The sequence below is a fragment of the Acyrthosiphon pisum genome, chromosome X, assembly GCF_005508785.2.
Source record: "Acyrthosiphon pisum isolate AL4f chromosome X, pea_aphid_22Mar2018_4r6ur, whole genome shotgun sequence".
NCBI lineage: Eukaryota > Metazoa > Arthropoda > Insecta > Hemiptera > Aphididae > Acyrthosiphon > Acyrthosiphon pisum.
In genome coordinates, this window is record NC_042493.1 from 81,879,426 (window position 1) to 81,904,734 (window position 25,309).

Below are 25,309 nucleotides of genomic sequence, written 5' to 3' on the forward strand. Positions count from 1 at the left end.
TAAAAACTGCTGAACTTTGCTATTTTACAGGAAACCCTTCTTTAACTGAAGTAGTACAAAATACCAGTATTACAAAGTGGAATTATATTATCATTGGATGGTTTCAGAAATAATCATTTTTTTTTTTTTGTTTAAACCTTTGTCAAAATTATATTTTCATAAATTGTTTATAATAGTAAGTTTAGTAAGTTAAGTGCTAATGTAAATTTTCTATGTTGTACATTTGTAAGATAGAGACAACATAATATATATTATGCGGGTGAAACATCCTCAAACACATTTTTTTTTCATAATTGAAGAAGGTAAAAGCAGGGTTTATCAGAACGAAGATGTTTAAAAAAATATGTAATTTATTGGTTTTCAATGTAGTTTAAAAATTAATTATAGTATAATGAAATAAATCAATCAACAAAAATAAATAAGTAAAGTCATCACAAGTATTACACTAAGACATATGACATAAAAATGTTTTAAATTTACTATTATAATACAAAATAAATAATTCTGTACACAATTTATACACACAGATTAGTATCTAAATTCCCTATAAAAAAACATGCTGTAGTTGTAACATTGTTTACAACTAATCAAGTAGGATCAATTCAGGTTTGGATTTTTTATTAACATTTTTTTCAGATTTTGTAATAGTCAAACTATTACTGAGGTGCTGAAACTGTTCAAAATTAAAATTTTGCGTGATTGTTGGGATGTTTTGAACATGACGTGATGCCAATGATGTTTCATTTACCTTGCGGTTATCATTTGCGTTCACGACCGGTGTTATACTTAAACCTGGGCAAGAAGATAGCAACATGGCAGGACTCAACGACACAGTAGCAGTTTTTTTAATTTCTGGACTTTTATTCTGGAGAATTGTAGATTTTAAACGAGCCTGTTCAGCAGCAGAATCTAGGTCTATGTATACCGATTTTGGATTACGTGAGTTTGTTGGCTTCATAATTATAGTTGGTTTTGACTTGTCCACAGTTAAAAGTGTCGCGGCCATTGGTTGTTTGACAGCTTTCTGTTTTACTGAAGACAAATTGTTCTGCTTTTGCTTTTGAGACTGGCCTATGTTATTAGGTAGTTTATTGATTTCTACAATTGAATCCAAGTTATGTGATGGTTTTAATTCATTCTGTACATTGTGTGAAATATTCAAGGGTTTACATAGTTCCAAACGATTAGTTTTTGCTTTTTTTGTGGGTTTATTGTTAGATAACTTAGAATTTCGTACAATTTTTGATTCAATACTGACTTTAATACTAGAACTTTTTTTTTGTTTACCATTTGCCAGTCTATGGACATCTGATTTGTCAGTTTTGGAAATGGTAGACCGTTTGGATTCTGCTTTTGGTTTATTACTGTTTTTTTTTAGTTTCTGTTTCGTTGCTTGCAACTTTTGCTGCAATGTGTAGTTATAACTTGTCTCTTGTGTCATTGGGAACAATGGGGATTGTGTATAGGGAGCAAACATAGACATAATTTGATTGGATAACTGTGTATTCATTGGTAGTGGATGTGAGACTTGTGGGGAATAAAGCCGTTTTTGGTTTTCAAGTGACATCTGAGCTGACAAAGCTTGCGACGAATTCAATATACTAGTAGATTGGGAGTTGGCAATTGGCGATGTAAGATTCTAAAAAAAAAAACATTATTCAGTTATTAAAAACATTTTAAGAATAGATAAACAAAAACCAATTTAAGATTATTAAGATAATTGCTAAAAATGCAACCCTAATATAAGTTACTCATATTAAAAATGTCATCCAGGATAATTTTTCTGGGCTTACGTGAAGTTATTAAAATTGTAGGTGATTGATAATAGTGACCTGAGAAGAGATTTTCAACCATTTTCATGATTTAACTATGGTAGACGTTATAAGAAAAGCCTACTAGGGTCTATCAGGCTTCCCTTTGTGTAAAAAGTGTTCAATAAAGGCGGGTTCACAACTACCCGTGTTGTGTCGTGTCGTGTGAATTGTGAATTCCGAATCAGGACGATACCAACTTGGTATCTAATCAAAATATAATAGATACCATAGGTATTAGATAGATAACAGTAAACAAATCTACCAAGGCGTAAACATTGTGACCAGCACGATCAAAAGTTGAATTAATTCAACTCCGCGGTAATCGCGGTATCGTGTTGGTCGATACGTACATATTTTATTATCACATTTTGGTGAACCAATCAGAAAAAACGATTTTGCACGACACGACACGGGCAGTTGTGAACCCGCCTTTATTCAACTCAGTGGTTTACCCAGATATTATTTGTTTTATAGTTTATTTATAATTATAATTATAATTATTACTATTATAATAAATTACTTAGAATTTTGATATAGGTTGAGTAATTAAGAAAGCTGTGTAATGTGTATTAACATGACTGTCAAATTAAAACAAAATGAACCAAACACTAATAATATATTATAATTTGTATACAGTATAATTCTTGACAAACTGGGAAACCCGGTAATTATTTTGTTTGATTTATCGAAATAATGTATAGGGAGAACATGAATTTATTTTTATGAAGGTACTAGCTGCAGCTGGTGCACTTTGGTGTAAGTGAACCTTCTTTCGTTGGGGTACCCTTGGTTGGGAATATACCTAATTGAGAGTTGAGAAAGGTAGAGGGGAGCCATCAAATAGGGATTTCCCAGTTCACCAATGTTTACCTCATTTTATTTAAATTCATGTTCAACACGTTCACTGCAGATGACACCAAATGGCATCATTTTACATAGTTCACATATGCTGAATGATGTTAATTGGCTTCATGTACCTTGTTATTTAATAGACATAATTTGGTCAGCATTAAGATTAAACTTTTTGTTTTTTGTCAGTGACTTCTATAAGCATTGTTTCATACTCAAGTGTAAACCTTACACTGATATTTTAATTTTTCAATTTTTAGGAAATTTTTTTTTAAGACTACAAATTTTTCCGCGCAACGACAAGTATACACAAATATGATCCACAGTGAACTTGTTAAACATATCTATAGCTGTAATTACAACTAATAAATGTACTCTTTTAACTAAGCTGTATACAATAGTTGAATGGTTTAAATTAAAAAAACAAAATATATATTAATAATTTAGTTGGCACAAACATGTAATTGCTACGCCACTATAGTCAGTTTGCAATAAGAAGAAATGGTATAAATGCATTTTTAACAAAATGCTGTTATATTTAAAAAAAATAAAAAGATACACAAACTCTTTAATACGTGTGGCCCAGGTTATAATTAAAAAATAATAATTAACTACTTTTCAACTGAATTAAGTTAATATTTTTCTCCATATTAACATTAATTATTTAAAATAAAATATATTGTTTTTTAACTATTAGCTTACCATTATTAATAATAAATTAACTTAACAAACTCTAGTTGATTATTTTTATTAACTTGTGACACCATATTATAATCATGAAATGATAAGTTCAAAAACTATGATAGTATTTTATTTATTATTTTATTATATTGTTATATGTCAAAGGCATATTTATGTTACAATGCTATGAAATTGTTGGCGAATTAGAATTTTTTTTTAAAACAATTAAGTTATTTTTTAGTGGTAAACTGAGCATATACTCTACAAATATCTTGCATTAAAACCAATTGTGCACAAATCAATTAACTAACAAATATATGAATAACCTCATATCGGAATTCTAAGAATGAAAACCTATATAGTATATTAATATAGTTATATAGTTATATTTAATTAAACTGTATACAGTTAGATATTAACATTTATTATATACAGTTTCAATTAAAAATTATTAACATTTGCTTTCGGTTTATTCAATTGTTTCTGGATTTTTATTTATATACTTACATTTTCATTATTTGCAATATTGCTTTTGTACTCAATTTCTTTTTCCTTTGTTTGAAGCTTTTGACAATACTTTATTATGATATCATTAGATACATCGTCCTATAACATTAAGACAAAAAACATTAATTTTAACTAATATAAATTAATTCTTATTATTAATAAAGAATACTGTATTCTAAAATTCCTACTAGGGTGTACAGTTTTAAAAACCTCTTCTAAGCCCGGTGTACTGCCAATTGCGCAGGGTACTTTCAGCACACGTTAATTGAGAGTGGTAATTAACGACAATTAAGCGCATACAGCATTAAAGCGCGCGTCAAATTAGCGCAACAAATATTAGATTTAAAAATATATTTCTATCTAATTAAAAGAATTTCCTTGTTATCGGTGCAGCAGCAGTAGTTATTACCTATAAGTACCTAAATAATCAAGATTATCTTATATAGGTAACTAGTATAAAATTATTTAATGCAATATCAATTGTGGTTGGTATACAAAGTCTTTCAACATAATCCTGTTGAACTATATTATAGTATATAAATCATATTTTTTTAAACAAGTGATTGTCTTTACAATATATTATAAGGCAATGAGAAAAACAATTATAGTCATAGCACAGAATATAATAGACAGGACAGATAAAATGAAAATAAAATAATTTGGAGGTGCAATGAAAATCAAAATTGCTCAGAACGAATACATTCATCAGACAGTAAGTGCACACCAGTTTAGACATTTAAATAAGTGTTAAACCTAACCAGACTTGTTAAGAATACTTGTAATAGTGTCATAAATACAAATAAATGTCTCGTCACAAAATTATTTAAAACCATCAAAAAAACATTATGTGGAGAGCAGTTTCTTTTTTTCAACATGGAAAAATTTAGATCTTCTAGAATATTCAAAACTCTAGTTTGCTGACAGTATACTTTTATCATATCTCAATTGATTTTACCAATTATATATGATACATACAATTCAGTTTTCTAATGTCATACTGTTGGTATATATTTTGTAACCGGACAAAAAAGAAAGCACTTCTTGCTCTGGAGTTGAAAAAATGAGCTGCTATTGCCTTTGTTTCAATAGAAAAGGTGACAGAATACTTTGAAGGTATTTTAGAAAATCAATTTTATATAAAAAATGAAGAACTGTTGTTGTCACGAATTTCATACTTCAAATGTACTTGGATTGGAAGTTTAGACAGAAGAGGAAAACGAAGATCTCCCTTATTTGCAATTGATATTTGGAATTGTTTCAATCGTTTGAAATATGATCTCCCAAAAACCAATAACAATATTGAAGCTTGGCATTATGAGTTATCTGCTATTTTAACGTCTTCACATTCCACTATATGGAAATTTATTAATTATTTGAAAGAGGAAGAAAGTATATAAATAAGATGGCTATCCAACAGCTTATTGCTAAAGATGTACCACTAACCAGTGGCACCAATTTATATTTCATGTTACGGGGAAAAAGTTCTGGTGTTAGACCCACCTACTTAAAAAGAATGTTTAGTTACTCTCGATTAGTGCATTATAATCGCGATATACTACCTAGTGACCTACCATATTCATACTATTATTGCCTATCTATTCTTTACAATTACCATTATTCTTAAATTATGACGTTGTTTAAATATTAAATACCTCTAATGAGTGATCACTTATTATCACTCACCCACCTGATCCAACCATAAATAGTTCTGGGGAATTTTTCCCAGCTGATAATCGTGTTCAGCGCCACTGTCACCAACGAAATCAAGGTAAAAAGATACAGAAAAAAAATGTTACATTTATGAGAAGATTTTTTAAACCGACCACTCAATGAATACTTACAATGAATAGCCCAACATTTTAATCTAAATACTAAATAAGTGATTTATATTATATAATAAATAATAATAATATTTGTAGCATGATTTTAATTTGGGAATTTATTATATTTATTATGTTCAATGAAGTTAGTATATTTTATTTAACACAATTTTTATTTAAAAGTGATTTATATTATAACATAATGTGTATTTATCAATAATACTATTTTTAACATTTTAATTTGGTATTTTATTATATTTGTTATGTTTAATAAATTTTGTATATTTTATTAAACATGATGCGCTGACTTGTCTTGCGCGTTAATGTTGTATGCGCTGAAATGTCATCGCTGAATTGTGGTGCACTAAAATGTTGCGGTTTCCTCTCTTCCAACATTATGAGGTTGGTCACCCTAAGACACCTTTACAGGGCACTGTTAATCGATCTATTTTTTGCTCACATCAGCTAATCGTAAGTCATCTTCTATTCTATTTATCCACCTCTTCTTCAATCTTCCTCTCTTTCTCTTACCATATACATATATTTCCATAGCTCAACTGTTTTTGAGTCACCTCTCTTCATCGTGTTACCGAATCATCTAAACCTATTCTTTTCAACTTATTCCTCATTTTTTTTTACAATTGATGCCACTCTAAGACTACCCCCATTAATGAATTAATTTCTTATTCTATCCTCCCTAGTCACTCCACAAATCCATCTTAACATTCTTATCTCCATAACGTTTAAACGTCTATTATCCAACATTCTGAATTCAATAAAACATAAAACATTACTGTATTCACAACAGTCTTAAAAAATCTATCATTTAATCTCTTGTCACTCAAAATACCCAACTCTTCTTCAGTTTGTCCTAGTTCATCCATACATATATAATTCTATTTCTGACCTCATCCTCATACCACCATTATTTTGTACTACTGACCCTAAGAACTTATTATATCATACACTACATGCCTTGCCCATACATTTCTTGATTAATTCTTCCAAAATCATACACAATTGCTTCTGGTATACTACTAATTAACCTTGGTCTCTTCCTTTAATCGCTATTCTCTATTCTTCAAGTCTCTCATTGACTTCCTCCGGGCTTTTTCCCACTAACACACCATTATCTATAAACTACCAAAGATAACAGGTAAGGGCTCAATGCTGAATCATTGCGCACACCTAATCTTACACTAAAGCAGACTTTTACGGCCAAAAGTTTTTTTTCTAGAAATGGTAACATTTTAAATTTATGTTCTGTATTTGAGTATCACAATTAAATGTTTGTTATTTGTGCCAGTAATAGTGATAATTTGATTTTTAAAATTAATATCTATCTTACTTTTGTTCCAACAATGTTTTGATAGACATTCAATAATAGCATCGATAAAGTATTATCTTTATGTTGCCAACACTTAAACACACGCTTATAACTTTTGTAAACTTGAATAAGAAGAAGTTCATTTTTGGAGCGGTTATTAGTTTTAGCATATTCTGATTTCATTCTCCTTAATATTTGAACACTAAGGAACAGTGCTTCTTTTGAAATACCTTCTCGTTCGTTATCACGTAAATATTTCCTAAAAACCATAATTCATTATTACTTGCAATATTATAATTATTTAAAAATTAAAAATATTTTAGGAGATGTGTTAAATAAAAATGTTTGTATTAATATTTATATTTCATCACATACTTATCAAGATCAGGTATGTATTTCAACTGGATAGCCAAATCAAGTAGCATTTTGTGATCACCAGTTTCTTTAAGAAAATCTAATAATAGATGTATACAGCGACTCATGTGGTACGCAAATGAACCAGGGCGGTCTATTTCACTAACTGGTATCCTCCAAACACCCTAAATTAGAACCACATAAGTAATATTGTCTAGAAAATATATAGACAAATCATTAAGTTACGTGAAAAAAGTTATTAGGTCTTTGTCCAACGAATAACCCTCGTTCACCAAAAATTAAATCTTTGAATTTATTAAAATCTTTATGAGATGGCGAACGGAAATAGAAGTGGGCCAACCGATAATACGATTTGTAATGTTGAGGAAATCTTTTGATGCAATCTTCTAAAGCTTCTAAGCACCTTTGAATTAATGTCCATCGAACTATGAAAATACAATTACAAGGCTATCATTTTTGCAAAATTAATAAATATATATTTGTGTAAAACTTACAGTCGATTGTGTCTTGAACAGCTGAATCTAACTTCATCTTTTTTGCTGGCATGTTTGAATTGTCCTTGAGCATACATTTTAAAATAAACATACAATTTAATATTTTATCAGCAATACACTTAATACTTACATTAGAATTTTTGGTAATAAATTCACGTTGATAACTAATTTTGGAATTATCAACATCTTTTTCAGATGTCATCACATGATTAATGATATTATTTAAAGTCTGTTTTACTGTCAAGTTTATATCCTAGAAAAGAAATAATTTAACATTTAAAACTTAAGCAATAAATCAAAATATTTGTGAGTAAATGTATTATTAATTATAATATAATAAATTAGACTCAATTTAATTTTCTTGAAAAACCTCTATAAAGAACAAAAATACATAGTTAGACTAATTTATATTATATGACTATTTATATTACTAATTTATATATAACTTCTGTCCATTGGTAACAAAAAAAAAAGATAAAATAACCAAGTCTAGCTATTTATTCAAATTTTATAGCATACCTTTTTTATTACATCCTTACAATTCACCACATCAAATGTGGATATGTTACTGGGTTTTCTACAAACATTAAACAGATAAATTTAGGTTAATATTAATAGTCTAATTAATATTAGATTCTGAACAGAGCAATGATGTAAATGTATTGATGTGTTTTTTATTTTTTTTATTTGTGTCAGTCATCACCTTTTGGGACAGTAAAAATGCTTAAATTTTCAGCATTTTTTCTAGTTAGAAACTGAATCTAGTTAAAAATTTGAGATGTCATCAGTAAAAAAATTCCCAAAAGTTTTCAAAAGCATCAGAAAACCAAATAAAATTAAGGAAAAACACAATTTTTACACAAAACCTGTTTTTGAAAAAAATGTATGTTGTTTTTTAGTGTAACCATAGATACATGAATTAAATATAATTTTACTGAATATTTATATAAGTGATTTCTATGCACCATAAACTATTTGAAATATTGCGACTCTTTTGTAAGCAACCTATCCTAAGAAAATTTTGATTTTTATTAGTTTTTAAAAATTATTAATGATAAGAAATCGAAAATAAAAAGGATTGAAAATCTAATACAACGTTCCTCATAAGTTGATGTTAGTGGAAAAAAAAAAAAAAAGTTAAACCACAATAATTTTTATGATCATCTGAAGTTGACAAAATTCATCAAAATCACGAAAATTGGCCAATTATTTCTAATAAGAAATTCATAAACATTTTTCTATTTATATCTAAGATTTGAAAATTTAATGAAAGATTCCTTTAAGGTTTTCCAATATTTACCAAAAAAACTGTGCGTAGAACAAGTAAGTGCAGATGAAGTGACACTTTTTATAACTGATAGAGTATTAGGCTTATATTGTAATAAAATAAAAAAAATACAAAAATCCATTGTATTACTAAAAATAATAATTATTAACCAAGTTAAATCAAACGAATACATATCAAATCATCTTTTTTGTTGTTTGATTTAGGCTAAGTTAATAGCTATAATAATAATTAATATTTTTAATAATATGATAGATTATTAGTAGTCACTTTAAAAAAGTTTACTGGAACATCAAATTAATTTTTTATGGGCGTTTGAAGTTAGACAGATATAAAGATAGGATATTTACCCGTAAATTAACATAAAACAATTTTTTTTTTGTATAAATTTCAATAACATTCTATAAAAAAAGGTTTAAAATGTAATATAAGGTTTCTTCCTCATAACTCATAAGTAGTTATAATAGCAGTTGAGAAATATTAATGATCCATGAGCTCGATTTTTTTTTAAGTTTAGATTTTTACAAAATGTATTAACATTTCGATTTAATAAAATTCAAAGCAATGATTTTAATAAATAGTTCATACTGTAACCAAATAATCTAAAAAATATGCTATTTTTACAGACATTTTAATTTAAAATTTGGACGAAATTTCATATTAATACCAAGAATAACGATTTTAGTGATTTTGTTGTAATTTAAAAATATGATTCGTGGGTGTATGAAACTTTAAGATTATATGATTATATTTTATACACACAATGCCATTTACGAATGTTTTTTTTTTTGGCAAAATAAAGTTTAACCTATTGAAGATTGTAGTAATAATAGTAAAGTTAGTTATTTTAATCACAATAATATCATCAAACATACTTAGTAATATTATCGGCTGACAGACTGTTTTCGCTCAGAATTGTTTTTTGTATACAATGATTTTATATTATTGATTCAAAATTTAACACATACATTATAGTCATAGGCGCAAATAGACAAATTATTTTGGGGGGACTAAAGCCCCTCCTATAATATTTTCTAAAAATTATATTATATGCTCAGTACTAATTATTAACTTTTGAACTGGGGGGACTTGGCAGAAATGTGGGGGAACTAAGTCCCCCTAAGCCCCCACCTATTTGCGCCAATGGTTATAGTGACTTTCACACCTAATGTACAGCAGAGCGTTACCCACTAACCCGCTTTTATATTAATCTTACTTAGTTTTATCAGCAATAGGGGACATATCAGATATTTCATCTAATGCTATTTTAATTTTACTATATAATTCTTCATTTAATGATTGGTTTTCATGTTTTTCTAACAACTTCAATGCTCCAGCGTGGATTCTGTAATAAATCTGAAATCAAAATTAATTTTCTTATGTAATTAAAAATATTACAGATACATTAATGATCAGATGAAACATTCTATATTATTTAATATTTATTAAATTAATGTAGCAGGGCCGTATTAAGGGGCAATATACAGGGAGCAGACAAAAATATAACGCCCCTAATTCAGTTACTCAGTTTTTTACAAATAAATAACCAAAAAAAATATATATATATTTTACATTTTCATTTTACTTATACAAAAAACCTGTAATATTCTAACTTAACTGTCATCTATACTCCGCGTGCCGAGAGAGCGCAAGTCGGCGGCGACCAAAACTCGTCGTAGTCGGCGCATCTCCCACCAACGCCACTCCCACCGTCGGATGATTAGCTCACATCGTCAACCGTCTCGCGTCGCGTCGTCGTGACTCGTAATTCGACAACAGACGATAGCGCTCGGTGGTTTACGATGGCGTATGACCAGTCGACTTGGTGGGAGAAATTAGACCTCGAAACCGCGGAGCATCATTTGGATGCGCGTGCAACTTGCGCTCTCTCGGCGCGCGGTGTATAGTCTTGCTACTCTAGGAGGAAATTCTGGAGCGGCAAACGTTTTGCAGAACGAACGCCAACGTTTGAAACGTAGAAATTCGTGGGCGCTTGATTTAGTGCGGTATTTTGTTTAATCGTGTTCGTGGTGTAAAGGCACGTCCAGACGGAGCAGCTTTTGCTGCGCGGCAAATACGCGTCCACATGGTGCGGCATTTATTTCCCGATTATCTTCCGGAAGACAATACTGATGATGCCGCGCGGCTTTGCTGAAAATACGTCCACACACGCGCGACATAGGCGTGCGGCACAAGCCGCGCGGCTTTCCTTTGATGTAGACCGCCTACTAGGCCGATCGGAAATTATGCCGCGCGGCATCAAAAATTCAAAAAAAGCCGCAAAAAATGTATTTATGTATTCACGCTAATGCCGCGCGGCTAAAGCTGCTCCGTCTGGACGCGCCTTATGACATAAAAATGGTGAAAGTGATAACGATCGGCAAAAGTATAGACAAAATCAACCACGGTTCTGTTTACTAGAACGAAGCAGACCAAACGCTGGATCTCGGCGTTTGTAATGTTTGCAGCTAAAAACGTTCACAGCTTCGTTTAGCAAACAGACGTTCTGAATTTCTCCGTTATCAAACGTTTGCCGCTCCAGAATTTCCTCTAATTCCGCAATACCGGTTTCTGATTTCAATTTTCAATACTGTTAATGACGTCGTGGTAACGTTCTCGGTGTCGCACAAATTAACAGAACGACCCCCAGCCATAAGAATTATACATGTCAATAGGTATAATTAACATAGATCAATAAATTATTATTATCATTGTGTTTTTTATAACATATGTAAGAATGTAACATGGCGGTTTTGGGCCCTAGTTGTACCTTACTGCGGCTTTCGAAACATTTGAGTCACTGATAGGTAATCGATTAATCGACACCAGTCCAGTATATCTAAATAGTCCGTGATCTGGTTCATGTATTTATATAATATATATTGTAGAATATCTGAATATACATATGTATTGTATTATTGTAAAGATATGTGTAGCATAGGGTTGACGGCTTAGATCACATACAATAATTGTACATGATCTAAGGTTATCTACTGTAATGTGTGTGCGTCGACCGGTGGGGACCGGTTCCCGGAAATTGGCTATTATACAAACGTTATTGGAATCGCGGTGGTGTGTGATCTATTAGTAACATTAGGTACAGCCCGTTGTATAATAAATGTATTGACGATAAAAATAACTGATTATAAATTATATAAATATAACTAATATTGGTTTGTTCAACGATGTCAGTAGGTATTATCGGTATTTGTAATTTTAGTAAGCTTATAATTCCTCATAAATATAATACATAAACGTTAGTATTCAAATGATCAGATCGATTATACGACAAATAAAATTGGATAGGTACACAATTATATTATTTTAATTCAAATTTTTTTATATTTAAAATTTTAATTTGTTTTTTTGATTTTTACAAACTGAATCGCAAATTTTATCGAATATCATATTACAAGTTATAACACACGATTATTTGTATATCTATCTTTAAATTGTAATTTTTGAAGTGAAACTTCTTTACAGAGGGTATATAATATATATAAAAAAGGGCGTGGCAGTTACGCTCCGATGACAGGTTCGATTCCGATCAGGGAATGAGGGAAACCAATTTTGATGAATTTGTTTTGATATATTTATCCTTTTTTATACAGAGAAGCCATAGAAATGTGTGTTGTGACGGTTTTTTTCGTACCATCTGTAAAAAAGTTTTACTTTATCCGTACGCACTCGCGTACTACGTACACTCCTTTTTTTGTAATTTAAAATTGTTGTTAATTTAATTATATGATTAATATTACAGTAAAAACGGATTTTCCAAAAAAGTGGTCTCGTGCCTTATTGAATATTGGTCATAGTTCTTGAAACTCGTGACTCGTGAGTACGTTTCATATTTCAGTACACACCGTCATTTATTATTCATCACTAAAAGTTTTGTAAATGACGATTCTGTCGTTTAAATTAAAAATTAAAAAAAATGTGTACTCAATAAATAATTGCGGTCTTTGAAACTTTTTTATTTTTTACTCGTATTAAAAAAGTTACCTACGGTTTAATCCTCGTACCTAATACCAAATTGACATCGACATTCTTACGTCAACTATATTCAGTATAAACAAGACATATACATGTACTGATGTATCTGCATGTAGTGTAGATACTCTTAGACCTTAGTTTTTACAATATCAGTTGCGTTATCTGCTATTAAGAGCGCTTTTAACCCTACTTGAACCTAACGTCAGCCTATTAAGATAAAAGAGTGGCGGTGTCGAAACATTTGAGGATCGATCCTCAACTACCCCCCCAAGGCCGCAACCATGTCGATACCAATCCATTATATCTTAGTCCGTGACCAGATACACATTGTGTACCTCAATAAACTTGATGGTTAATCAGATGGACAACCTTGAACCCGATTGCTCTCGATTCATCAAATGGCGAACCTACTTAGGGCCGGTATTACAGTAGTTGAACTCAGGTTAAATCACCTAATTCGGCTGGTAAAATCAGTGGTTCAAGCGTAACCGAGTTTTAAATTATGATTGTAAAACAGGTCTTAAATAAGGTGGTGCGGGAGTCGATGACATGGTACGATAATATCAATAATATATCGATAATATTTATCCATGAAGACTAGAGATTCTAGGTGTTTTAGTCTTTATGTATTTATCATACATATCACACATGATAACAAGTTTTATCTTAAAAGTGTTCCTTGATTATCAATCCGAATAATCCGATGTTTCATCAGATGGAAAACTAGATGAATATTATCATAATTAATAAGGAACACACGGATTGTAGAAGCTTACAACACTACTCATTGGTTGGATTGGTCACTACACCACCAAGACTATGACATTATTATAACACAATAAAAACAGTGGTATCCCATAGATAATAAAGATATTTACTTACTAAAGTAAAACAACAAATTTTAATTTCTCTCTCAATTTTGTATTTTTTTTTTTTAAATTGGTGTGAAATGACCTTGTAAAATTCAAATACAAGATAATTTAGGCATTTTACAGGTTTATATAAATAATTTCTATTTTTATTAAAATAACCCTATTTTTTGTTTTTAGCTTCTAGTATAAAGTATTATAATATCCTACAATTATAATATTAAAATGCTCAGTTGTGGGCTTCGTAATTAAATGTCAATACTCCAGATGCCCCAGATCAGTGGTTCTCAAACAGTATGTCGCATATTACAAAATTGTTTATTTATATTGTACGTGTTCAAACTTCAAAGTATACATTTATGACATTATTATGGGGTTATGACGTGATGGTTAAAACAATAGATAATAGATTACAGATCAGAAAAATAATTGTGAATATTGTCTCATCCTTAAATTTAAATTTACAAATTATAGTTTGACTAGTATTAGATATTTTTTACTTTTTCAAATATCCATTAATTGTTTTAAGTGTGTTACCATTTTTATAGATCTAAATTAGACTAAATAAGTTTAAAAGCTATGCTCTTGATAATAATCTTACCCTTAAATTTTATATTGAGTGAATTATTCACTCTAGTTTTAAAAATAACAGGATAGTTAATTATTGCAAATGTACAATTTAGTATGTTTTATGCAGTACACGTTTGTAGGACGGAGACAATATATCGCTAGAGTATATAAATGTATACAACACGGGTATGGTGTTCTCTTAAGAAATATATATAAATAATATAATTTAGAAAAATATTATTCAACTAAGTATCTGTATTCTTTACCTCAAGCACTTCAATTGAATAATATTGAGGAGCAGTATATATAATATGTTCTGGAAACTTAGCTCCATAGGAATTTAAATACCGAGCAGCTTTTAAATAATGATCCATAAATACTGTTGAGTTATCATCATTTTTCTCAGTTATTTTCCCGAGCACATAATGATGCATCCAGCGTTCATCCTGGGAATCGCAATCAGTGTATTCCCAAACCTAATGATATATAATAACATAATTTATATTAAAAAATAATAAATAAATATATCTAAGTTAAAATTAGTAAAAGTTACATTATTGGCAGTTTCAAAACATTTTCTAGCGATTTTGATCATTTTTTCTTTTTCTTCTTCAAGCTCTCCAAACATTTGTAAGCTCATATTAGAGGTTTCCTGAATAAATATACAAAAAAAGTAATAATAATAAACTTATTTGTTATACTTAAAATTCCAATTTACTTTTGTTTATCAAAAACCTTAATATAATATTTTATTTTACACAAAATATAATAAAATGTAATACAAACTTTTGATTTATAAATAACTACTTATATAAGTAAACTTTACTTAATATTTAAATTTATTGACTGCAAGTATATTGATTGGTTACAAAAAATAAACTACTATTATTATTATTATTACTTAAATGTTTTAAAAGTTCAACAGAATGAAATAAGAATATAAACGTGGAAAAATAATAATAATACATTTTTATTTACTATTCATACTGCTTCTTTTTAATATTTATTACTTCTAAGAATACAATTTATATAATGATAATTATTATATTAAAACGGCGCTACACTTGCAAGCATTCTCTCTGTTTCAAAAACGCTTAACACAACAAATTGTACGCTCAGCAAATCACGTTTAGCTCTGTTAGTTTAAATTTTAAAGTAAATTGACTTCTTATAAAATTTAGAAGTAAGAATATTATCTTCAAATTTTATAAGACGTTAATAGACTCTAATTTTTTAACTAACAGAGCTAAACGTGATCTGCTGAGTGTACAATTTGCTATGCATTTGTAAGACAGAGAGAATGCATGTGGGTGTAATGCCCACTTAATTATCTACTATTTTATCACTCAGCATGTAGAATAATATTATCTGGTTGGTGTATAGTGAGTTATTACCTATCGCAGTTGAAGTGGGGATTGACGTGGACTAATAAAGTGCCAAGTCACCAACTCAACGTTTAATTATAGGGAACATTTTAGTTTACAATTCATTACACTAAATTGAATTTTATTTTGAATTAAAATTCTTGGAGATGTTTTACTATTAAGATTAGAGCTATTTATATTATTATTTTCATAAAATGTCATAAATACCAGTCTAATTACTAGAGATCGGATGTTAATGATCAACAATTCATTAAAATATCAAAATATACAATTATGTGCCTTAAAATATTTTAAATACACCTATTATTTCAGTAAAAAAGGGTTAATATCAATTTAAAAAAATATATATACTCTTTTGAATGAGTGATTAAAATCAATTAACTACAAAATACACGGCTAAAATATGAACAATTTTTTTAATTAGTTGCCGATTTATTAAAGTTAAATTTTACATAGGTTAAGCACTTTAAGTACCCATCAGGACTACACAGTATAACAATTATTTCGCCGATATTTTAAAACTTGAAAAACCTTTGATGATCTGACAGTATGTTTAAATGTTTTTATAAATATATAATCTCCAAATTTTCTATGGGTCTTACCCATAGACACAATATTAATAATGACAAGAACAATTTTTAATATTATATTTATAATTAATAAAATATATGCTTTTTAATCTAGAAATAATCAACACAATAAATAAATTTATAAGCTCAAAAATATCAATATGTAAAAATATGCGAAATAAGTTTGTATATTTGTAATCTATATTTTATAAATTGTAGAATTCGGGTTGCACAAAAAAAAAATATCCAGTCATAAATATCTCAGCTCTACTAATTATGTATGATGAATCCGTGGTTTAAATCAATCAGTATCATATTTTGATACAAAATTTTAGTTTTGTTTTTTTGACAAGTAAATATTTAATTCTATTGTATTTATTTTGAGAGTATTCAACATTATATTTAATTTTTTAGTCTACAATTAATGCATTTTGCAAATTTTACATTATTGTAATTGTCTTAGTGTAAAAATCAAAAACCTGAAATTGTCTATATACTTTATAGACAAAGGTTAGTGACTAATAAAGTAATAAGTAATGATGCTCTTAGTTTACTCAAGACACTACTTGAGCAGTCAATGTGGAATAAATTGTAGAGTCGTACTCTAATTTGTATAGATAACCATAAAATAAAGTAATGCAATTTGATCAGTTTAAAGTACTAAAAACTATAAATAATTTAAATACACACCTGTTTCAATAAACGTGAACAAAAGGAATGAATACTATACGTAAATGTTCCATATTCAATAAGAAGAGTTGTATTTTCAGGACTTATTTTAAGAGAGTGCTTATAGCATCGACCAGTCATATGAGCTCTTCTAATTATGTCAGCTTCATTTTTTATTGACTCACACTAAAAAAATATATTTTTATTTTTTAATTTGTTCACACAAACAAAGAAAACGATTTTGTATGGACTCGGACATTTCTCATATCTTCTTCTATAGAATTCTATATGTAATCACTATTTTACTAATTAATACATTATTTATATCAATATAGATCAAGCGATTATTAAACAAATTCAAAAATATTATCATCATAAAACAAATATCAGTAAATGTTGACTTACTGAATTTAACTTTGTCTCTATTTGACTCCCCCTAGCTAAAGCCATGGCAGCCCAAGAATCAAAACGATCTAAGTTATTGCAAAGATCAAGTAAATAATATCGAATAGCTTTACTCTGAAATATAGTATTATATTACTAACAATAGTTTTATTTATATTTATAAATTCTAAGAATTCTTAAATAAAATCTTAAGAATTTACCCAAGTCTTGTTTTTAAAATTAAAATCAGCCATTAAATAAAAAATATCTTTTACATCGTTAGGTAAAGGATTATCATTTATAGGCAATTGGTCTGTTTCCCCTTTGATGTACATCATTAAATTATCCATCAATCGATCTGGAATATAAAAATAAATGAATAATGATTTATTTACAACAATGTATTCTTTATATACATCTTAATTAACTTTACTTGGTTTTATTTCTTCAGGTATGAGAGCTATGATTTTTTTAAGCATAGCTTCTGTATCAGAATTTACAGTAAATGTTTTTGATATACCATCGTAACTAGGTAATTCTTGCGGTTGATAAAAATGCATTAACTGTCTAGCTCGTGGCCATGTAAGTGCTAATCCCATGGAATGATGATCCTACATAAATAAAAATAAAAATTATTATAATAAAAATAATTTATTAAATATTGTTATTATTTTAATTTTTAATTACCTGTACATGGCGTGGTCTATTACGTTTGATTAAATGTGTATACAAACAATAAAATATTTGATCAACTTGATGCACTAATGATATGTTATACAAATCCGTATGAATAAAAGGTTCTATTTCTGATAATGTTAGGAATAGAAGAATACCATCTTCAAAACAACACCATGACCTCCTACACAAGTTTTAATAAATAATATGTAAATTAAAATAGAACTATATTAGGAGACATATTAAATGAATACTTACTTTCCTAAATATTCATGACCCAGGAAGAGTAATGATAAAGACTGTGGGATATTAGTAGTTTGAGAAGAAAATGAATTATCAGTTTTAGATTCCTCACTGGAAATACAAAAGATTATCAAGACATTAGTCATACATGTACACTGTACAGATTACAATAAATATTAGTAAAGTGTAATAAACACATGATGAACAGATGCTAAAGTTAATACTAAAGAAAATATTGTAATTTAAAATTTTAGCAATTTAATAAGAATAAATAAAATACTGGTCAATGAATTGTATTACAAATAATCAATTAATTAGAGATGTTACAAACCGAACCGAATAGGAAATTCCAAATAATTTAACTGAACTAAATACCTAATAGTTTGTTTCGATAATCAAACCAGAGAAATAAAAATAAAAGTCAGTTCTCAAAGGTTTCTATTAGGTATCACTAATCCAAAATGTTAAGTCAATAATTATGGTGGCTAAGTGATAAATAAATATTAAACAAAATTATATCAAATTTTGACTTTTTTAATGTTCAGTTTGAGTTAGATAAAATATTTGAAGAGTTCGGTTTGGTCTGGATTCGGTTAAAATTGTGTAGGATCGGATCTGTTCGGGTTCATTAATTTAGAGAAAAGTTTGGTTCGACCTTAAATATTGTGGTTCGTAACATCTCTACAATTAATTAATTAATTACAAAAAAAGTTTAACCACCCGAATAAAATCATAAGACATTGTCTGAATTAAAAACATCATAAAAATTATAACAGAAATATAAAGCAATATAAATAATGCCCACAGTAGTTAAGCATGAAAAAACTTACTATTTTACCAAATTATAAATTAACAACCACGGCGATACAGCATCAATTTCTGGATTTCCATCAGGAGTTTCTATTAGATATGATAAAAGATTTATGACTGATTGTATAAGTTTTGATTTAGATCCTTGTGACACATTATCAACTAATAAAACATCAAGTTTATTAAAAATAAATAATAATGGAATCTTTTACTGATTGCAATTTTGCTACTTACAAACATCTAAGCCTTCTATTTTAATTGATTCTAACATAGCGTAAAATATATTATTAATAAATTTGGCTTGATTGGTTTTTTGGTTTTGATCACAATCTTCTATAAGACTTTTACGATGTTGTAAAATAGCTTCATACAAACATGGCTCACACCATTTAAACAATTCCTTTAAAAATAAAAATTATAAAATAAAACATTAAAATTGAATTACATATCCTTACATGGTAGTTTTTTAACTCTAAAAATGAATTTAGCATAAATATGTATTGGTTCATTCGTGTCATAGTTTGATAACTTGGTATTTCCATGTAAGTAAATTGGGGTTTTAAAGTTTCTTTCAAAATATTCACAACACTTAGATATTCTTTTGAATCGTACAGACTTTTTACTGTGCTTAATAAATTATTCCTGAAAATTAATATGTTTTAAAAATACATATATAAATAAAAATACATTGATAACAAACCTTTTTAATGTGATAATAAGTTTCTCTGCTATCCTTGTATTTATTCGGTAAAAGTATTCTAAATTAGGTAAGACAATTTCATAATCATCCAGACCACAGATGAAATTCAATAACTAAAAACATTATATTATTATGTTAATAGTTTGAACTAGAATCAATTCAATATTTTAATGTATATAATACATCAATAAATATTATTAAACTGATTTTAAAATATTTAAGTTTTTAAAAACAAATTTTTATTTACGACAATTTTTTTTTTAAAACAATGTTAATTATAAAATTATTTATAAGATTATGTGATTAATAATAATATTATAGATCAAATGTATTAGAATAGCATACATAACTAATGAGTAATGACTACATTAAATTTAAATATAAAACATTAAACATATATTAATATTTAAATTATAACATGGAGCTTGGTTGGCAGTTAATTGATAAAATTAGCATTATCAATGTTTATATTAGTTCTACATTTTCTTGAAGGTATGCTTAAAGGTTTATCACAATTTAAGAAATTGAATTATTTTGGCATATTATGGCACTATGGCCCAAAGATAGCTCAAAGCTTTTTTGACCAAATTTTTTTGAAATATTTTAAGTATTGACAAAAAATTTAAGGCATTTAAATTCTTGGTTTTAGTTAAAAATCATTGTGATAACTGAGTAAATTGTATACGTATTTCACATGTGATTGTGTGGTGCCCGAGGCCTCATGACATTACATAGCTATTAAAAATGTTTAGTATATCTTTCTACAATAATATAACTTTAAATGAAAATTTGCAAAAAAAAAATGTATTAGTGATCCAATGATTCATAACGATATAGCTCAACTCTATAAATTATAATATTAATTCTTGATAGGCGTTTACAATAAATAGAAAACAATATAGTTAAAAATAAATTAAATTAGGTAAAATAAAAAATTAGATTACCATATCAAGTACATCACATGTAAGCCTGGTTTCTTTATCTTGCAAGTTAAATAATGCTCTTAACCATAGAAATCGAACATTTATCACCATATGATTATCTTTCAAATCTAATATTGAGAGTGCATCATTTATGCTACCGATCCACAGAGAACAAAAGTCTCCTCCAATAATACTATAAAATTAATTTACATAAGATTATTTAATAATAAATATCAATAAAAATGAAAATTAGTATTTTAATGCATTAATACCTTCCTTCTAATGGCTTATGGCTAATTTTTAATTGAAAATAAAGATCACATAATAGTTCTCCATAAGTAAGAATAGATAAAATTTCATCTTTCACTTGTTTAATTTGTTCATCATTTAAGGTATCAAAATTTGAGTCAGAAATATAAGTAATATGTTGTTTTTCTGTATGAATCCTAATTAAATCAAACATCAAATGTAAGTATTGAAAAGTTATCAAAAAGATTTAGATAACTTACCATACTCTTTTGAAAACATCTATATATACTTGAATCATGTTTGTAGGCCAGGTATTTGTCCATTTGTTTGCAATAATAATTAAATAAATTTCTAGTAAATCGGAAATTGACTTTTTGTTATTAAGTTCAATAAAATTATTCAAATCATTAGCTTCATGATCGGATCCAAAATAATTTTCATCATGTATTTGTCTAATAATAATACAAACATAAAATTATTAAAAATTGTATTCAATATTTTATTTATTATACATACTTAAGGCGTTCATCTTCAGAAATATTATTTTTCAGTAAATTTTCAATAAGACCATCACTCAATATATCTGAGAATTCGAATAACCTATACAAATCCATTGTATCCATAGAATCGTCCGACCATTTAATTGGATTACATTTATTACTGCCATCTTTGCTAAGCCTTAAACCAATGCAATAATATAAACATAATCATACAATAATTAATAAGTAATCATTTATTTAGTTAAAAAATAAACTATACAATAAATGTTGGGGCATAGTATTCCATATTGATTTGACCAGTGTTGACTCATTAACTTTTGAATTTGCTTTATTTCGAGCTGATCGCCGACTTAATTTTAATTGATCTGCAAGTGATGGTGAACTTTTTCTTCGTTTTGTTGCAGGAACTATCATTACCAATAACAAAATAATAAAATAAAATTTATTAATTATAAAATATTAATAATAAAAATGTATTTTTATAATATCTACCATCAATTTTAAATGAAAGCTTTTCAAAATCGTTTTCAATACATTTTTCATCTACCATAATTTGACTTTCTGTTGTGTTTAGAGTTAACGATTCGTGATTGAATTGTATAGGTTCGTACAGAAGCTGAAACGTTTTAGTTAAAAATTTGAAATATAAATTTATATTAATATTTAATTACACAATTTATGTAACTCAGATTTATTGATATACTAAATAATAAAAAAAAGAATAACAGCAAAGTATAAGTATAAGTAGTAATGTGAAGTGTTTTGTGCTTAGCTTTTTGAAAACAAAAAAAATATTTATTTTATATTTATAAAATTATTATCTAGTATTATTTATTTATTTCTCGAAAACAAGAATACTGGGCCCTACTGAGACACTTGTTCCTATAATTAAACAATTTATACTATAATTTGTATTGTTGTGTATCTTTGCCTTAAGATTACTATCTAAAGTCTGTATTGGGCTTATCCCGTTTTATAATACTAAAAAATAAATATAAATTTTTTAATTGCTATAAAAGAAATTTATGAGGAATTTTGTTTTAAATCTTTAAGCTTTTTGAAGTAACGAATAATTTTTATCAATATTTATGAAAAAAAAAATTAAGACGGTCTTAAAGTTTTGGTAACAAAGGTTATAAAATAATTATATTAATAATATTATAATTTTAATAAATGTTTATATATATATTTTGTTTTTCCTGATTATTTTAAAAACTAATAAGTACTTAAAAATGTATTATCTTATATAGTACCAACTAGATCTGATTTGCTACCAGAAACACCTATCAAAGTTGATGATCAGAATGATCATTTTTTTACTAGAAAATGTATAGTAAATACACACACATCATTGTGAAATAAATACATTCATTGCATCTTTCAGAATCCAAAATCATTAAAATATATTATTATTATGTTCTACGTTCAAGATTTATGAAAAAATTCCATCAGCTATTTTTAAAAATGAAATAAATTATACTATTTACAATATTTTCTGGTTTCAAAAGAAAATTATTTTTGAACAGTATGTTGGACGTTGGTATATTTTATTTATTAGATATTAAATTACTAGCAATAATTTTATATCTGTAACATATTTTTATTATTTTAATTAATGGTTAAAAATCAAAAAAATTCCAAAATGACCTAAAAAATTTAAATAAAATAAAATTTTAAAATATGCAAAGATCAAAATGAAAAAAAAAAATGTATAAACAAATGATTTAATTTTTGTAACATATTTTCTTCTTACAGAAATCATGTTATAAAAAAAAAAATATGAAAATGGATAGCCCTATAGTCATTAATCATTCACTTTTAACATTAATCAATTTATTATTATGTTCAGTGCTAACTTTATACATTTTTTTTAGAAATAATTTACTAGTAACAAAATAGCAACCAACATTTTTTAAATTAAATAAGCTATAATTACCGAATGTTCATAACTTTCAAACATATGATCATAAATTGTTAATAACCATTTTCCAAGTTGATCCCAACTTTTAAACACTAAAGGCCTAGCAAACAATTTTGGATTGCATTCCATAGTTTTGGATGATTTTCCTAAACATAAAGTAGGATCATTTTTCTTGATATCTTCAATTTCATCTAATATCTTTTTCTGTATATTGGTATCTATTGTTTCATCACATGTAATATCTAAACCACTAAAAGTATATACAACATTTTTATTTAAAATTATACATTGTTTTAAATTGAAATATTTTAAACTATATTTTACTTACCCGTCTGAGCAATAACTTTTAAAATAGGATATTAATGATGGAAATTTTTTGAATATTATTTCTTTGATAAAATGTCCTTTTAAATATCCAGAATCTAAATTAAGTGACATGCTTATATGATATAAACAACACACATATTCGTTGCTTGCATACAATAAAGTTATCAATTTATCCAAAGTAGGCCAATGATTAGGATTACATTTAATACCCTGAAAAATAATGTTTTATTACTTAATTGTTATTGTTGTAAGAAAGACTTACAACAATAAAATACGCTGTAATGAAGTACAAAATATTCAAACCAACTTACTATACAATGATATAAAACAAATAGGTCACTACAAAAACTTTATTAAATATTAGTCTTTACATGTTTATTCATGCTTGAGTTTTGTTTCAACTCACAAAAAATAAATATTTAGACGAATCAAGGAAGGTTTAGATAATAGACTATACCAATTATCTTAAAGTAGCTTACAAGATATAAAAAAAAATGAAAATCTTAATCACACATTAGTTTATTTGTCATTGCAATTGGTTCATGTAAGAAAACAAAGTTACTTATTACTATTCGCCGCAGGTTTCATTTCTACCCAGGAAACACTGGTAATATAACTAGTATAGCACATATTTTCAGGGTTTTTAGCCCAGTTCTCAAGTAGTGTCACATATTAACTTGATGTGTATTGCCAAAAAATGTTTTTATTTATATTATACTTAGACAGAGTATAAATATATGATATTATGGTAAAAACCACAAATAAGAAAAGCAACTGTGGCTATCATTTTCAATTTATATAGGTTTAGCCTATATATTAATAGCCACTAGGTTAGCCTATTGGCTTAAAGACGACTACAGTTTATATTATTAATAATTAAATATTACACGTAATGTACAAGACACATCGAAAAAGTTAGTGCACATACTAAATGTATTGTGAACATTTATGCATTAAAATGCTGTGTGAAACTCCAACAATTTAAAATATGTTACATATGAATGAACTATTCTAACTTGAAATATAGTTCTTAAATGGCTTAGCTATTAAATATGGTTGAGAAAATGTTGAAGACAAATGGAAAGCTATAACTAATACAACTTGTCTGTGGATAAAAATAGAGAACCAGTTAATGAGATTTTGCAGCCAAAAATAATATCCCTATTCTTTCACATATTTAAACAATTTTGGCTTAGCACCCTGAACATCGATAAAAAAATTGTTACCTCACATTGGGCACAACACGACCGAGTACAGTTCGTATCGACCATATGTAATCATACACATTTGATGTACATATGTTGTTTACCCAAGATTTTTGTGCAATGTTGTCAATTTTCCATAACTATCCTCTGTTCAAAATAAGACCG

The 25,309-nt window shown here is 27.5% G+C and overlaps 1 protein-coding gene across 1 annotated transcript in view; it reads right to left on the minus strand.

Annotated features, from left to right (window-relative positions):
- Window positions 1–336: 336 nt before the first annotated feature.
- The window catches only part of LOC100573039 (calcineurin-binding protein cabin-1), a 27,452-nt gene continuing 2,479 nt past the window's right edge, over window positions 337–25,309 (minus strand). Inside the window, exons 5-33 of the mRNA XM_003243479.4 lie at window positions 23,941–24,149; window positions 23,628–23,862; window positions 22,184–22,307; window positions 21,951–22,098; window positions 21,708–21,869; window positions 21,452–21,643; window positions 21,215–21,388; window positions 20,964–21,135; window positions 20,020–20,132; window positions 19,775–19,961; window positions 19,554–19,719; window positions 19,340–19,481; window positions 18,525–18,620; window positions 18,279–18,450; window positions 18,025–18,202; window positions 17,813–17,949; window positions 17,613–17,726; window positions 17,229–17,393; window positions 15,138–15,236; window positions 14,851–15,060; window positions 10,369–10,508; window positions 8,387–8,444; window positions 7,998–8,120; window positions 7,868–7,931; window positions 7,599–7,798; window positions 7,374–7,537; window positions 7,020–7,257; window positions 3,852–3,950; window positions 337–1,639 (exon numbers count right to left, since the gene is read on the minus strand). Coding sequence (XP_003243527.1) covers window positions 584–1,639; window positions 3,852–3,950; window positions 7,020–7,257; window positions 7,374–7,537; window positions 7,599–7,798; window positions 7,868–7,931; window positions 7,998–8,120; window positions 8,387–8,444; window positions 10,369–10,508; window positions 14,851–15,060; window positions 15,138–15,236; window positions 17,229–17,393; window positions 17,613–17,726; window positions 17,813–17,949; window positions 18,025–18,202; window positions 18,279–18,450; window positions 18,525–18,620; window positions 19,340–19,481; window positions 19,554–19,719; window positions 19,775–19,961; window positions 20,020–20,132; window positions 20,964–21,135; window positions 21,215–21,388; window positions 21,452–21,643; window positions 21,708–21,869; window positions 21,951–22,098; window positions 22,184–22,307; window positions 23,628–23,862; window positions 23,941–24,149 — 5,337 coding nt within the window. The 3' untranslated portion in view covers window positions 337–583. The remainder of the gene's footprint in view (window positions 1,640–3,851; window positions 3,951–7,019; window positions 7,258–7,373; window positions 7,538–7,598; window positions 7,799–7,867; window positions 7,932–7,997; window positions 8,121–8,386; window positions 8,445–10,368; window positions 10,509–14,850; window positions 15,061–15,137; window positions 15,237–17,228; window positions 17,394–17,612; window positions 17,727–17,812; window positions 17,950–18,024; window positions 18,203–18,278; window positions 18,451–18,524; window positions 18,621–19,339; window positions 19,482–19,553; window positions 19,720–19,774; window positions 19,962–20,019; window positions 20,133–20,963; window positions 21,136–21,214; window positions 21,389–21,451; window positions 21,644–21,707; window positions 21,870–21,950; window positions 22,099–22,183; window positions 22,308–23,627; window positions 23,863–23,940; window positions 24,150–25,309) is intronic.